Source organism: Schistocerca serialis, chromosome 3 (genome assembly GCF_023864345.2).
Source record: "Schistocerca serialis cubense isolate TAMUIC-IGC-003099 chromosome 3, iqSchSeri2.2, whole genome shotgun sequence".
Lineage (NCBI taxonomy): Eukaryota > Metazoa > Arthropoda > Insecta > Orthoptera > Acrididae > Schistocerca > Schistocerca serialis.
Genome location: NC_064640.1, coordinates 147,545,540 through 147,559,343, shown reverse-complemented (window position 1 = coordinate 147,559,343; position 13,804 = coordinate 147,545,540). Strand labels below are relative to the sequence as shown.

The 13,804-nt window shown below is 35.9% G+C and overlaps 1 protein-coding gene across 1 annotated transcript in view; it reads left to right on the top strand.

Moving 5' to 3' along the window:
• The window catches only part of LOC126471552 (pancreatic lipase-related protein 2-like), a 133,026-nt gene that overhangs the window by 14,596 nt on the left and 104,626 nt on the right, over positions 1 to 13,804 (top strand). The window contains exon 3 of the mRNA XM_050099779.1: positions 9,910 to 10,169. Coding sequence (XP_049955736.1) covers positions 9,910 to 10,169 — 260 coding nt within the window. The remainder of the gene's footprint in view (positions 1 to 9,909; positions 10,170 to 13,804) is intronic.

The window sequence follows — 13,804 nt, the reverse complement described above, 5'->3', positions numbered from 1 at the left end:
TGTAAAAAAAAATTCAGCAGTTTCACATCTTACAATGTGTCATTTCTATGCTTTCTCAAAGCTGTGGAGCACAACCAACAAAACCAATATTTAACTTAATTACATATTTATGAGTCTACAAACAAAAGCTATTAAGTTAAGTGATGCACATGATCACAACACTAGAATGAAATATAGCTTCCATTGGAAAAGAACAAAATTAAAAATTACAGCTCAAAATCCATATGTCAATGGTTTGATTTTAATCCATAATTAAAATCTTTTCTGATAGAAAATTTTCAGATGTCAAAATTAATTAATTTTGATGCAGATAAGTCAGCAGTAGCTTATTTCTGAATAGAAAACTCACAAAGATTGTTCCTAGGCAAACATTAAAAGTACTTACAGTACTTTGAAACAATTTACATCTTTGTTATCTGTGGGACTGAATCATGGGGCTATACAACTGATGTCCATTGAAATTGACTACTGCTGTTACAGAAACAAGAAATAAAACTTATACACAGGATAGGCCCTATAGACTCATGGCGTGAAGTGTTTGTGCGGCAAACAATGTATTCTCTAGACATATTTAAATGATAGAAATGACATATTGTAACACTTGTTGTACCGTACGGCCAATTTAGGTTAGAGAGCATTTTCCAGAACCTGTTGTAAAATGTTATGGATACAAAAATGATCGTATGGCATTATTGGCCACGGGGCCCCATGCGGGGGAGTAATGAGTCTCATGCAAAGGCGACATCTAAAAATTGTAGTAGTATATACACAATACACATTTTAGTAAGGGATGCACAATACTCACAGTTTTGTCAATAACAGGTGTTACATGTAGCTCCTAAAACAGTTGACAAAATATAACATTTGTAAATAAAATTTTGTTGTAAAGGTAGATGCATGGAGTATTGTAAAACAAAGGTAATACTAGTTGTAACAGCAATTATTTACCATTTCATTTTATATATTGTTTGTATAGTTGTGTGATGGGGACTCGATGCATCTACCTTTGAATAACAAAATATTACTTACAAATGTTACATTTGACAACTGTTTTTTGAGATATATGTGGCACCTGTTATTAAGAGAAACTAAGTATTTTGTACATTACAACATGGTGCATTTTGTATATATTACCACAATTTTCAAATATCCTTTCTGCATTAAGCTTGTCCTGTATCTGTAATGTAGCGCAAGAGGTATGACAAATGGTCTGAGACAGAAGCTGGATGTAAAAAAAAAAAAAAAAAATATTCAACAGTTACATATGTTCCAATGTGTCATTTCTATGCTTTCTCAAAGCTGTCGAGCACAACCAACAAAACCAATATTTAGCTTAGTTACCTTTTTATGAGTCTACAAACTAATGATACTAAGTGAAGTGATGCACATGATCACAACACTAGAATGAAATATAGCTTCTCTGGGAAAAGAACAAAATTAAAAATGACAGCTCAGAGTCTATATGTCAATGGTTTGATTTTGTTTAATGGTGTAACAAACTACCAAAAACTCTAAGCACATGTAATGGGATTGATTTTAATCCATAATTAAAATCTTTTCTGATAGAAAAATGTTTATTTCTGATGCTGGATTTTAAGATACTGCTTGTGACATGAACTAGTAGCATATCAGCTATCAGGTATAAGATGCAAAAATTGTAGTGTGTAACATGATAGTGGAACTGACATGAAGGGAGAGCCATCTGCCATAACTGGAACATACACTACTGAAATGACATCATCACTCATCTACAAAACATACTGCAAATGATGTAACAAAGCTTACTGTATGTGTTTTGCTATGGTGCAAAATGTACCAGGGTGATGGCATATTAACAGCATTTAACTACAGAAACTAATAGATGAGTTAGATTAAAAAATTCTTAATATGTGTGAGTGAATTTAAGACTGCCTGTTGACATACCATGCATGCAGTAGTGATTTGTGGAAGCAGAGACAATACGCATGCAAGTGCTGAACCTGCAGTTGCATGGCAGAAGTGTTCAGAATTTTTTTTTATCACTCTTCAAGCGACTATAAGGGGTGCACATTTGTATACATGCCATCTGCTTGAATATGTAGGGCTAGTGGAAAGGAGGTGCACTATTGGTTTTTAAATTGAGATATGCTCATCGCTCATAATGGCAGGCTCCTTGCTTCTCCGACCCCCGGGTGCTGGGGGAGGAGTGGTGTGGAGAGCCCAGCTGCCAGTCAAGACAATTTGGACTCTAAACTCTTACTGTCCTTTTTATTGACATATGTGTGGCAGGCAAGCTTCAAGGAGCAGTGGTGGAAGGTTCAGTTGTGGCTATAAAGTGGTAGAGTGAGTATGGACTAGGAAGGTCCTGTCACACTCTTCTTTTTTTCTTTTTCTTTTTAATTCAAGAAGTAATTGTTGCCCCCTTTCCATGTCATCTGTGATATCAAGAAAATCACTTTGATCACATTGAAGGATGCTGTACTGTGTGGTAGGAAACACTGAGGAATATGGAAAATTATGTTTTTAAGTACACTGCATAGCTCCCCTGTTGTTACCCCAGTGGTAGCAGCACAAGTTTGGAGCATATTAGTGAATGAAGTGAATTATATACCTTTTCTCTGTAGAAATGTTCATGCTGATATATTTTTTTTACACATCAGATATAATCATATAATGTTAGGGGGCACAAACTAAAAGTGCAATGGGATATGTTCATTTTAAGCAAAATATGTATTTCCTGTTGTGGTTTATCTTCCTGAAAAAGCTGGCTATTTGCAGAGAGAATCAACAGAACTTTTAAGTACTGTAAGCAGTGTCATATGTTAGTGTGCTTTCAGGGTATGCACTGTGGTGTTAGCTATTATACGTTTAAAGCTCTGTATTTATTGAAGTGTGTCTTGTTGAAAGAGTATACATTTGTAGAATACTCAGGAAAAAATCGATAAAACTTGCCGAAAAACTGTAAATAGTGTCATATGGACATATGTTTCCTGAAAATCAAACAAGTAGCAGCAAAACCCATAATTATGTGTGTTGTCTTAAGAAAATTTGGTAAAAATAGTCATGAAGCCCATATTTCTGTGTATCATCTTACAAAGTGGGAAAAAGAGATAATAAACCCATATTTATGTCTATCTTCTTAAAAAGTGTTGGAAAATCAGTAAAATAACAATGAAATATGCATTGTCCTAAAAGAATAAGTAAAATTAACCATGAAACCATCAATAGCACTGTTTGTTGTAGAAAATAGCACTGGATGCCAAACATTTGCAAAAACTATGCCAGTGCCACTGGGTGCTATACTATGCTAGAAATTTGCAATATCATCTGAATTAACTGATGCTACTGCTGCTGTTGGAGCTTGAGCAAGGTACACATTAAGTATGACAGTCTCAGGATGCTAGGGCACTAAGAAGGGGCAGGGACAGTGATGGGGATGCACCCAAATGAGCACTTCGTTTACACAAGGGTCATTAAATCAGCCTAGTGCTTCTGGGTGGTTTGTTTACTCAAGGAGAACAATGTCCCCTGTGTTCCAGAAATGGTACATGTGCACAACTAGGTTTCATTCTCCTTGTTTACTCAAGGAGAACAATGTCCCCTGTGTTCCAGAAATGGTACATGTGCACAACTAGGTTTCATTCTCAATGTTGGGGGCAGTGGGGGTGGCAGTGTGGGAGACCTCACTGTTTTTGAGTCATAAATTACCATCATTAAAATAACAGTTGCCACTTCAAGAAAAAAGAATCTGAACATCTGGGTAAACATACACCCAAGTCTCTCCTCCCCCCCCCCCCTTTCAGCTGCCATCTTGTCCAAAAATTATGGTAATTATCATGGCAGTTATTGTTCATTAACTGATTTTATTTTAACAGTTATTGTCCATTAATTATGTCATAAATAAACAATAAATGCACCCAAATGAGCACTTCGTTTACACAAGGGTCATTAAATCAGCCTAGTGCTTCTGGATGGTTTGTTTACTCAAGGAGAACAATGTCCCCTGTGTTCCAGAAATGGTACATGTGCACAACTAGGTTTCATTCTCAATGAAGAGAAGTCTTCAGACAAAAAAAGTAACATCAGGTGTACCCCAAGGCGGTGTTACAAGTCCATTACTTTTTACAATATATATAAGTGTCTTAGTAAACAACATTGGAAGTTCCATGAGGTTTTTTCAGATCATGCTGTTGTATACAGATATGTAAAAAATCTAAAAAAATTTAGTGAAATGCGAGAAGACATGCAAAGGATTGACGTTTGGTGCAGGGAGCTGCAATTGAGCATAAAGATAAATAATTATCATACGATTACATGATTGCAGAGCAATCACTGGATGCAGTTACTTCTAAAAATATTTAGGAGTCAGCATACAGAGTGAATTAAAGGTGAACAACCACATAAAACATATATTACATGAAATGCAGATGCCAGCCTGAGATTCATTACAACAATCTTCAGGAAATGTAGTCCATGAACAAAGGAGGCAGCTTACAAAACCCTTGCTCAACCACTGCACGAACATTGCTCATCAGTGTGGCGTCCTTGCCAAATAGGATTAACAGATGAAATAGAGAAGACCCAAAGAAAAGCAGCATTTTTCATTATGAGTTCATTTAGTAAGCACGAAAGTGACATGGTGATGATCAACCAACTCCAGTGGCAGATGCTGCAAGAGAAGCATAACTGTGTGGTTTATTGTTAAAAGTTCTGAAAGCGTAAGTTCCTAGAAGAGTAAACAAATAATTCCTTATTCCTAGGTATATACCATGAAGATAAAATTGGAGAGATCTGAGCCCTCATGGAAACTTACCAGCATCATTCTTGCCATGAACCTTTCATGACTGTTACAGGAAAAGCAGGAAGTGATTGTAGTACACGAAGTACTCTCCACCACACACAAGTTGATTTGTGGAATAAGGCTGTATCTTTCCCCTAGATGTGCATGCTTCTAGACCCCTGCATTTCTTGTCTAGTTATTACTGCTTTGCCATTTTGCACTTCCTGTCAGTCTCATTTTGTTCATGTCTACGTTCCCTTTTATCAACTTCATTTCCTGTGTTTTTATATTTTCTCCTTTCCTTCATTATTCCATCGCTCATGCCTGCCCATTCATCTCTTGTCATGTTCCTTACCCTTATCTCAGTCAGTTGTTCACTAATGATCCCTTTGAAACTGTGAAAAACCTCTGGTTTCTTCAACTAATCCAAATTCACCTCTTAATATCGTACATTAATGCAATTTCTTCGGTTTTAATCTACAGTTCATGCCCAAATTATGGTCATAGCCTACATCTTCCTCTGGGAGTGGTTGGCAACTTTATAACCTGGCTTAGAAATCTTTGTCTTATCATCTGTCTGAAATCTTCCTATGTCTCAATATCTCTACTATGTATACAGCCTCCTTTCATGAGTTTTGAATGAAGTATTTGTGATGGTTAAATTATGTTGTGTGCAAAGTCCTTCTCGGCAGCTTGCTCTTTCATTCATTTAGTTCCAGTCTATATTCTTCTATGGTTTTTGTTTCTCTTCCTTCTCTTACTACTGATTCCAAATATCCACCACAATAAAATTTTCACCTCTCTGAACTGCCTGAACAATTTCTTTCATGTCATCACATATTCTATCAAACTCTTCATCATCTACAGAGCTTGTTGTCATATAAACTTGTACTATTGTGGTTTGTGTTGGCTTCATGTGTAAGCTATGATAATGTGTTTGCTATTGTGTTTATAGAAGCTTGCATGCATGCCTATAATTTTATCCGTTATTGGACCCACTCCTGCATTACCGTAATTTAAGTTTGTATTTATAACACTTACCTTACCAGAAGCCTTGGTCTTTCTGCCACCACACTTCAGTAATTCCCACTCTATCTGACTTCAAACTATACATTTACTTTTTTAAATTCTCTTACCTACCTACCTCATTAAGGGATGTAGCATTCCATGCTGTGACCTTTAGAATGCAAGTTTTGATTTTCCTGATGATGACATCCTTCTGTGAAGTTCCTACCTGGAGATCTGAATAACAGACTATTTTACCCCTGGAATACTTTACTGAAGATCCACCCAGATAGCTGAGTGCATCAGTGTGCCACAGCCAGGAGATGGGGAGTCGAGCCAGCCCTGGATCATCTCACCTCACAGATTAATTATGAGGGCTGGTGAACTTGCCAGAGAAGAAGAGGAGATTATGAAGAAGAAATAGAGCTGTCTGACTTCAGGAAAAATAGCAGCTGTACTTTCCTCTTGCGTTCAGCTGTTCACTGTACTATCATAGCAAGGCCATGTTGGCTAATGCTTCTAGGTCGTATCAGCCAGTCATACAGACTGTTGCCCCTGCAGCTACTGATTAGGCTTCTGTTTCTATTCAGGATTAGTCTATTCTCTCCACAGATACCCCTTCTTGTGGTTGCATCAATGGTACAGCTGTCTGTATCACTGAGGCATATGAGTCACCCATCCTCAACAATGTTCATGGTTTGTGGGGCTTTTGAAGTGTGTAGTTCACAAAATGAATTTATACAGAACATTAAGAGGGGTGCGCTTGTCTTAACCAGTGCTTGATACATGTACTTTTATTCTGTTTAAGTAACCCTTTGCCAAACACATTTTAATATCATTTACCCAAAAGAAATTTTAGTCCTTAATTAGCATACTGCACTACTCACTTCATACTAAATGGTAGGAAGCAATAGCATTGTGTTGGATGCACAACTGTGTGTTGTTATAAGATGTATTTTATTGTAATTTAGTGGCTTTCAGCCTAATACTATAATAATCAGTGACATTGCTTGCAGGTACTACAGATTATGGATTAAATCATTTTTAGCATACTGCACTACTCACTTCATACTAAATGGTAGGAAGCAATAGCATTGTGTTGGATGCACAACTGTGTGTTGTTATAAGATGTATTTTATTGTAATTTAGTGGCTTTCAGCCTAATACTATAATAATCAGTGACATTGCTTGCAGGTACTACAGATTATGGATTAAATCATTTTCAGTCATTATTTACATGATTATATGCTTTAGCAAATTGTTTTATATCTCTGCTTAATGATATTCAATATTATTATTTTATTTTCATAATTTTCTGTGATTTTAGTATTGCTCAACTTTGTAACTGCTCACCTAGGAGAGCCCCAGATAGAGAACAATAGAGTGCTATCCACATGCACAAAATAGAAAGACATTGGTAGATTATGAAAATCTTCATTCATGAAGTCACACAGATGCTAGACTACTCAACCCTAAAAATCTGCTGCAGCATACCAAAATTAGAATTAAATCAAGCACAGTTATTTATATTTCACATTCGTATAAAGGACAAATATCAGAATTCCAAAAATTCCGGCTTAAATTATTTTATGCAAAGAACTTGTATATGGCTTCTACTGGGTAATGCTGTCATTAAATTCCGGATTACCAGTATGAGAATTTCACACAAAAATTTGTTACAAATGGCATCTTGATAAACTTAATAGTGTGCACATTTTAATGCAGTTTCAGACAAATGCACAACACACAATTTTTTACAATAAAAATTTTGAAATGGCGAAGCCTTGTGACATTCAGAATATAATATTCAATTGACAAAGCTATTTATGAGCACAACTGCTTCACTATTTTTGAACTAACATTTTAGAAAATAATTCTGAGCAACATCCATTTTGTAGTCAGCACACTACATAAAACTTAATGCACATAAGTTCTTCACAAGCTGAAGCAATCAATCTATGAGGAAAACCTATCTCATACCAAGTCTAAACTTGAGTCTTGTGGCATCAGGCATTGGCAAAGTCCAGAGAGTAAAACTCATAATCCTGGAAACCACACAGTGGACAATAAATGGCACTAGGATACTACTGTAAAGTGCAGTACCACTTAAACAATAAATTGAAGCCAGCATTATGTTGGCCCAGGTGGTCAGTGCACAGGGTTTGTGACCTCAAAACCTATTCCTTGTGGCTCACAGCATCCTCTCTGGAAGTCATACACAGACCTCACATCAGGTGACTTTAGAATACTCTATGGAAAATATAGCAATATGAATGGTTGAGGAAGTGTGTTCCATATGAGTGTGTGTTGGCCACTACGGTCTTGAAACATATAATATTTTAAATAATTTTTTTGTTCTGATGTGGGACATCTTTGACCTTAAACACTCAGAACCACAAAAATCATGCTAAGACTAACAACCAATCATAAAAACAACAGTGATCTGTGCCATTTCCACATGAAACTCCACACTTGTCTGCTAGCACCATAAGATGGTGGCATTTTGTAGCTGCACTAACAAGTGCTCAAGTTATGTGAATGGTATAGTTGCAGTACAAATGTGTCTCTTGGAGGGTTTGCATGCAGGCTGCTGTGAAAACTGTGTATAGTGATATCATTAAGAGAATTAGTTCTGTGAATTTGGTCCAAATATTAGGGACAAATTTGTGACATGCTGAATATGGAAATTAAATTGGGGTCAAGGGCAGAGATTTCATGGGTATACTATATAATTTAATAATTCAGAAATATACTTCACTCTGCAATTTACAATCAGTTTTCTTCACTAAATTATAAGCCTATGTTGCAGTATGCTTGACGAAAGAAAGGTTGCAATGTTGACATACCCATATCATCATCATCTGATGATGACGATGATGATATTTGGTTTGCAGGGTGCTCAAAAGTGCTGTTATCAGCACCCGCACAAATTCCCAATCTTTACACAGTCCAATCTCATCACCTTTATGAACGATGAAATGATGAGGACAACACAAACACCCAGTCCTGGGTGGAGAAAATCCCTATCATCATCCGAATATGTATTTAATTTGGCACTTGCTACTGGACTGCTTCAATGTGAAAGTGATTCTTAATGTAAAAACATGTCTTTAGTAATGTGTGCATGTTGTTCTCTGCCACTTCATTTTACCCACGTCATCGAAATCCCACAGCTGCACTATGAGCACTGATATAAGTACTATCAGGTGTCTAGGATATTTGTGTTTTGTGTTCTTGTCATTGTTGGCTGAAGATGTAATGATACAATAATGTCACTGAATTATGTATAGTTTTCCTCTTATGGTAGTTAATATCCTGTTACTTTGTTTCTCTCTATTAAAATGTCGCTTGTGGTAGGATGCAACATTTTGAATGGAAATGACAGACCACTGTTTTATGAGCGAGTGTTACTGTAAGCACTGTTTTGTGTGGTTCTGAGCATTTGATGTCAAAGGTGCTCCTTGTTAGTATGGCACCACTATACATTTTTTTCTTTTCTAGATCATTGGAGAGACACGTGAAAAATTGCTTGTTTTTTAATTCATTTTTTGTGTAGATTTAATGATACATTGCTATTTTTCATTAGCATTACTTGTTACCTTATCAGTCAGTGTTAAATGTCATGCTTGCGGTTTTCCAGAAAGTTGTCTGTCAATGCACTGAATCATGACAAGAGCAGCAATTTTATTACTATTTATTACCTTTATGTTAGATGCTCCATATGAACTTTACACATGAAACTGTTGCAAAAAACACAGTTATTTCCAGTTGCACCTGCAAATAAAATACTAGAAGCAGAAAGAAAACACTACACTTCCATCTGAATAAGTGCAATGAATGAAAAATATTAAGTAGCAGTGCCTGTCAGTGAATCTGTATGGTACTTTACCACGGGAAGTAGTTTCGATATTGATTGTATGATAACATAGATAGTGTTCACTAAATCTCACTTAACACAGAGTAATGAAAGAAAAGAGCTTGAAAGACAGGAAACATTGTACCACTTATATAATTGAATACACTGATGTTTCTTAATTTAACAATACTTTTATGTTTCTGATGTATTGTGCATACTGTTAAACAATCTACTTTTTCTCTTATCAAATACATTTTCTTGTCTAATATCCATATTTTGTGTATTTTAGATGATGTGGGTTGTTTTGCAATGCCAAAAAAGCATTCAGCATTCATGAAAGTGCCAGAATCACCTGAAAGTGTAGATACAAAATTCTGGCTATTCACTCGTGCCAACACAACTGCTCAGGAGGTTATTGACTATGGGAATGGTTCACTGCAGAGTACTAACTTTAATCACAGTAAACCACTTAAAGTGCTTATTCATGGCTACAAGGGAAGTGGAAGAGACAAGGGTGCACTGACAGGTGTAGCAGCCCTTATTAAAAAGGTAAATACTTTTGTTTTCTTCATCAAAACACGTGACTATTTTTAAATGACAGAATTAAAGAATTTGGAAAGAAAGAGAAATACCAGTATGAAAAATATCATGTGTCTCAAAATGTACTATTTGTCTTGTCCAGAGATAAACTTTTAAGTAACAGAAAATCCGTGGCTGCATAAAATTGTGAATTATAAAAGCAGTTACAACAAGCCATTCACTTAAGCAGAAATATTTTGGATCATAACATACAGTATATTTCGAAATCTTCTATAGAGACTCCTGAGACATGGAGAAATTGCTGGATAGATAATGGTATGAATAGGGACTTTTGTCCAGAGGTGTCTTGTTGCAGGAACAGACAAGTAAAACAGTGTGTTTAGTTGTCATATGTTTTCTGGAGAAAATCCATCTTCATATACTATGACTCTAGTAATTATAACATTTGTCTTTAATTAACTAATATGATAACAATATCTATTCTAGTGCTATGGTGCAAGTAAAAGTTACAGTATTTGTGTGACATATTGGTTACTCACAGTCTCTTCCTTCCATTGATGGTCAAAATCTTGTTCATCCACAGCAAAACAGTTAATATTGGACATTGGTATCACATAAATTAGTATTATGTAAATTTGCTGCCTGATTTTTTACAAAGTGTAAGACAGAGGCTATATTTTATTGCACCCTATATGTTAAAATTTCACTTCCTTCATGATAATAGTTTGTATGGGCCTGTTATCTGCCTATTTTCATATTCATAGTCTTTATAAGATGGATATCAACAATACTGAAGGAGATTTGTACTTTGCAACCTGACTATGGTTTCTGAAATTGTGTAGGCCAGTTTTTGCAAGACAGAGTGTCTCCTGAAGTGTTCAAACATACAATGACAAAGGACAGGAGACTTGGAAGGGTGAACCCAGGCTGAGTGCATCATTTTTCCTTAATAAATTACAAATTTATTTCAAAATATGTCAGCAAACAGGATGATAATTAAAACCACAACCTTCTCTTGCACTTGATATATAATAATTAACAGCAAGTCTCTCTTACACAAGCAGTCTTTAAGACAAGAGAAATATCAGTTTAAAGAACAAGCTTCACTTGCACAAACAAATTTAAAACAGAGAAACAATCATTGAAATGACTACTGTTTATCACAATAAGTAGGCCGAAGCCATCTAACACCCCCCTCTCCCCGACCCCAGGTGCAACTCTTAAAACACAGTAGACAACAAGTTAATGTCATGCAAACTTTGAAGGGGCATAAAACCCATTAGAGTTTTAAGACCCTTAAATAAAATCCACAAAAGTATTATGGTGGAATTAAGTAAAGGTTCCTACATTAAATTACACAACAAACAAGAACAACAATCAGTCTGGTACTCTGGCATTGAGTTGTAAGAACTGTGGAACCAAGTTAGGCCAAGCTGACTATCAAGAACAGTGAATGACAGATGAAATTTAAATGTTCAAAAACTTAAATACAGTAAATATTTGTAATCTTGAGTACAGAAAATAGATTCTTAGGTTTGTTACATTACATCTCAGGACATGGCAAGCTCAAAAAAGCAGTTACTTAAAACCACCCGTCAAATATAATCTATGGAAAACTTAAAATCTGAAGTTGGAATCAAAACTTCAGTGAGAGCTAACGGCCACCGGGCACAGACTGAAATACCAATAGACATTGAATGTGGGCAAGTGTCATGTCAGTTACAATGTCATGGTTCAGAAGCAGAGACTGTCAACAAATAGCATACACATTATGGCACTTAAGTCAAGAGCTCTGGCAATAAGATGTTCATGTCTTTCAAAACCTAATAAAGCCATTAAAGTAATGTAACATTGGCTAAGGGAATACTTAATTCTAAGTTAAGCGAATAAGGCTTTAACTTTTTAACTGCAAGCAGAAATTTCAGTTATTGTACTAAAACTGCTAACATAAAAGGATAAAACACTTGTGATAACCAATAGCAGATTTACCAACAGACATAAAATGTTCTTTTGAAACTACAAAATAATAAACAGAAGCTTACCTGCCTGGCATGGACTTTAGGCTTAACATTTACAATTGAGAGTGAGGTTGGAGACCCTCAAGATTTAACCTATCTAAAATAAATTTAAAAGAACAGTAGTCTAAAATTTCAAAAGCTGATTCAACACTGTTCAGAACATACAACAGGTAGGAATGACTTAAAGCTAAAGAACAACAAATGGAAAAACCAATGCACATTAAACACCACCAGCAGAATCAGGGCAGAACTGTTCAAAGGCAAATTTGCCACTTCAATCAGTGGCCCATCTAAGGAAACCTTCATGTAACCCAATATTAACTCAGAGGTTCTAACAGACCAGCTGCCAGTACAAAACTTCTTATATACGCATAAATGGAAATCAGTAAGCAAATCGGCAAATTTCCACTCACAGTTTCAAATAGGTTACAGTAACTGCAGATTAGATTAGATTAGTTTTTTGTTCCATAGATCCATGCTGAGGAGATCCTTGTGGATGTGGAAGATGTCAATTTTTTTAAGCTGAAATAACAATACTAATAGTATGAATATATACAATACATCATTTGTTTCTATTAAAAAATTCGTCAGTGGAGTAGAAGGAGTTGGCCACTAGTAAGTCTTTCAGGCTCCTTTTAAACTGATCTTTATTTGTAACTAAATTTTATATGTTTGCTGGCAAATTATTGAAGATGAGCGTTCCTGAGTAGTGGACCCCTTTTTGAACTAACCACATCTTTCAAACTCCACTGGTGAGGTTCACAGAGGGAATAAACACAATACACATCCTAACTTCTTCAGTACTCCATCTGCCATCATTAAAAGCAATATTCCAGCCACCAACATCCAAACTGCATGTGGCAGAACATTCCAGAAAGCAAATTGCTCATGCACTCCCTCGCCAAAACCCAGAAACCGGACACAATCATTGCTATCATGGATATGACTCCAATTACAGCAAGAGGCTCCAATGGCCACCATGTGAACAGACTGGCCACGCATTCCATACCTGCTGCTGCCTTGTACCAACACCAACTTGCCAACCGGAGCAGCGTACCACCTTTTCCTCACTTGCAAACAGTGATAAACTGAGTGAATTATTTCAGCACACATGCCTCCTACCAAGACATGAGGCAATCAGAGGATTCAAAGACAGCACAACACTGTCAAGGCTCATCCTCCTTAGACTGCCTGCCAGTTAAGATTTTTCAGCATTTATGCTACACCAACTCACCAATGAAAGTCACATTCTGTGTATTATGATTAGAAAATGAGTTAATTAATTTGCAAATTTTGTACATATTTTTTGCGACAGGTATTTTTTGTTGTCAAGACACTTATAGTTTTAATGCTTTCAGGTACTTTTTAGCATCACTGTTAGTGATTAGTGTCATGAATCATTGTATCTCTCAGAAAAATGACGTCATTCCTTGATTTTCCTTTATGTAAGGATTTGAGGAAAGAAATTAATATTTGGGTCTTTATTTTGCTATTATCCATATCCATCCAATTCTTCTCAACAAGTGTACCGTGCCTCTGGCAGCCTTATTGTACAACCAAAATTTCTTATATTTCTAGGAGAGATCCTTTAATAATATTCTGCTATGGTAGTTTGTCACAAATGTA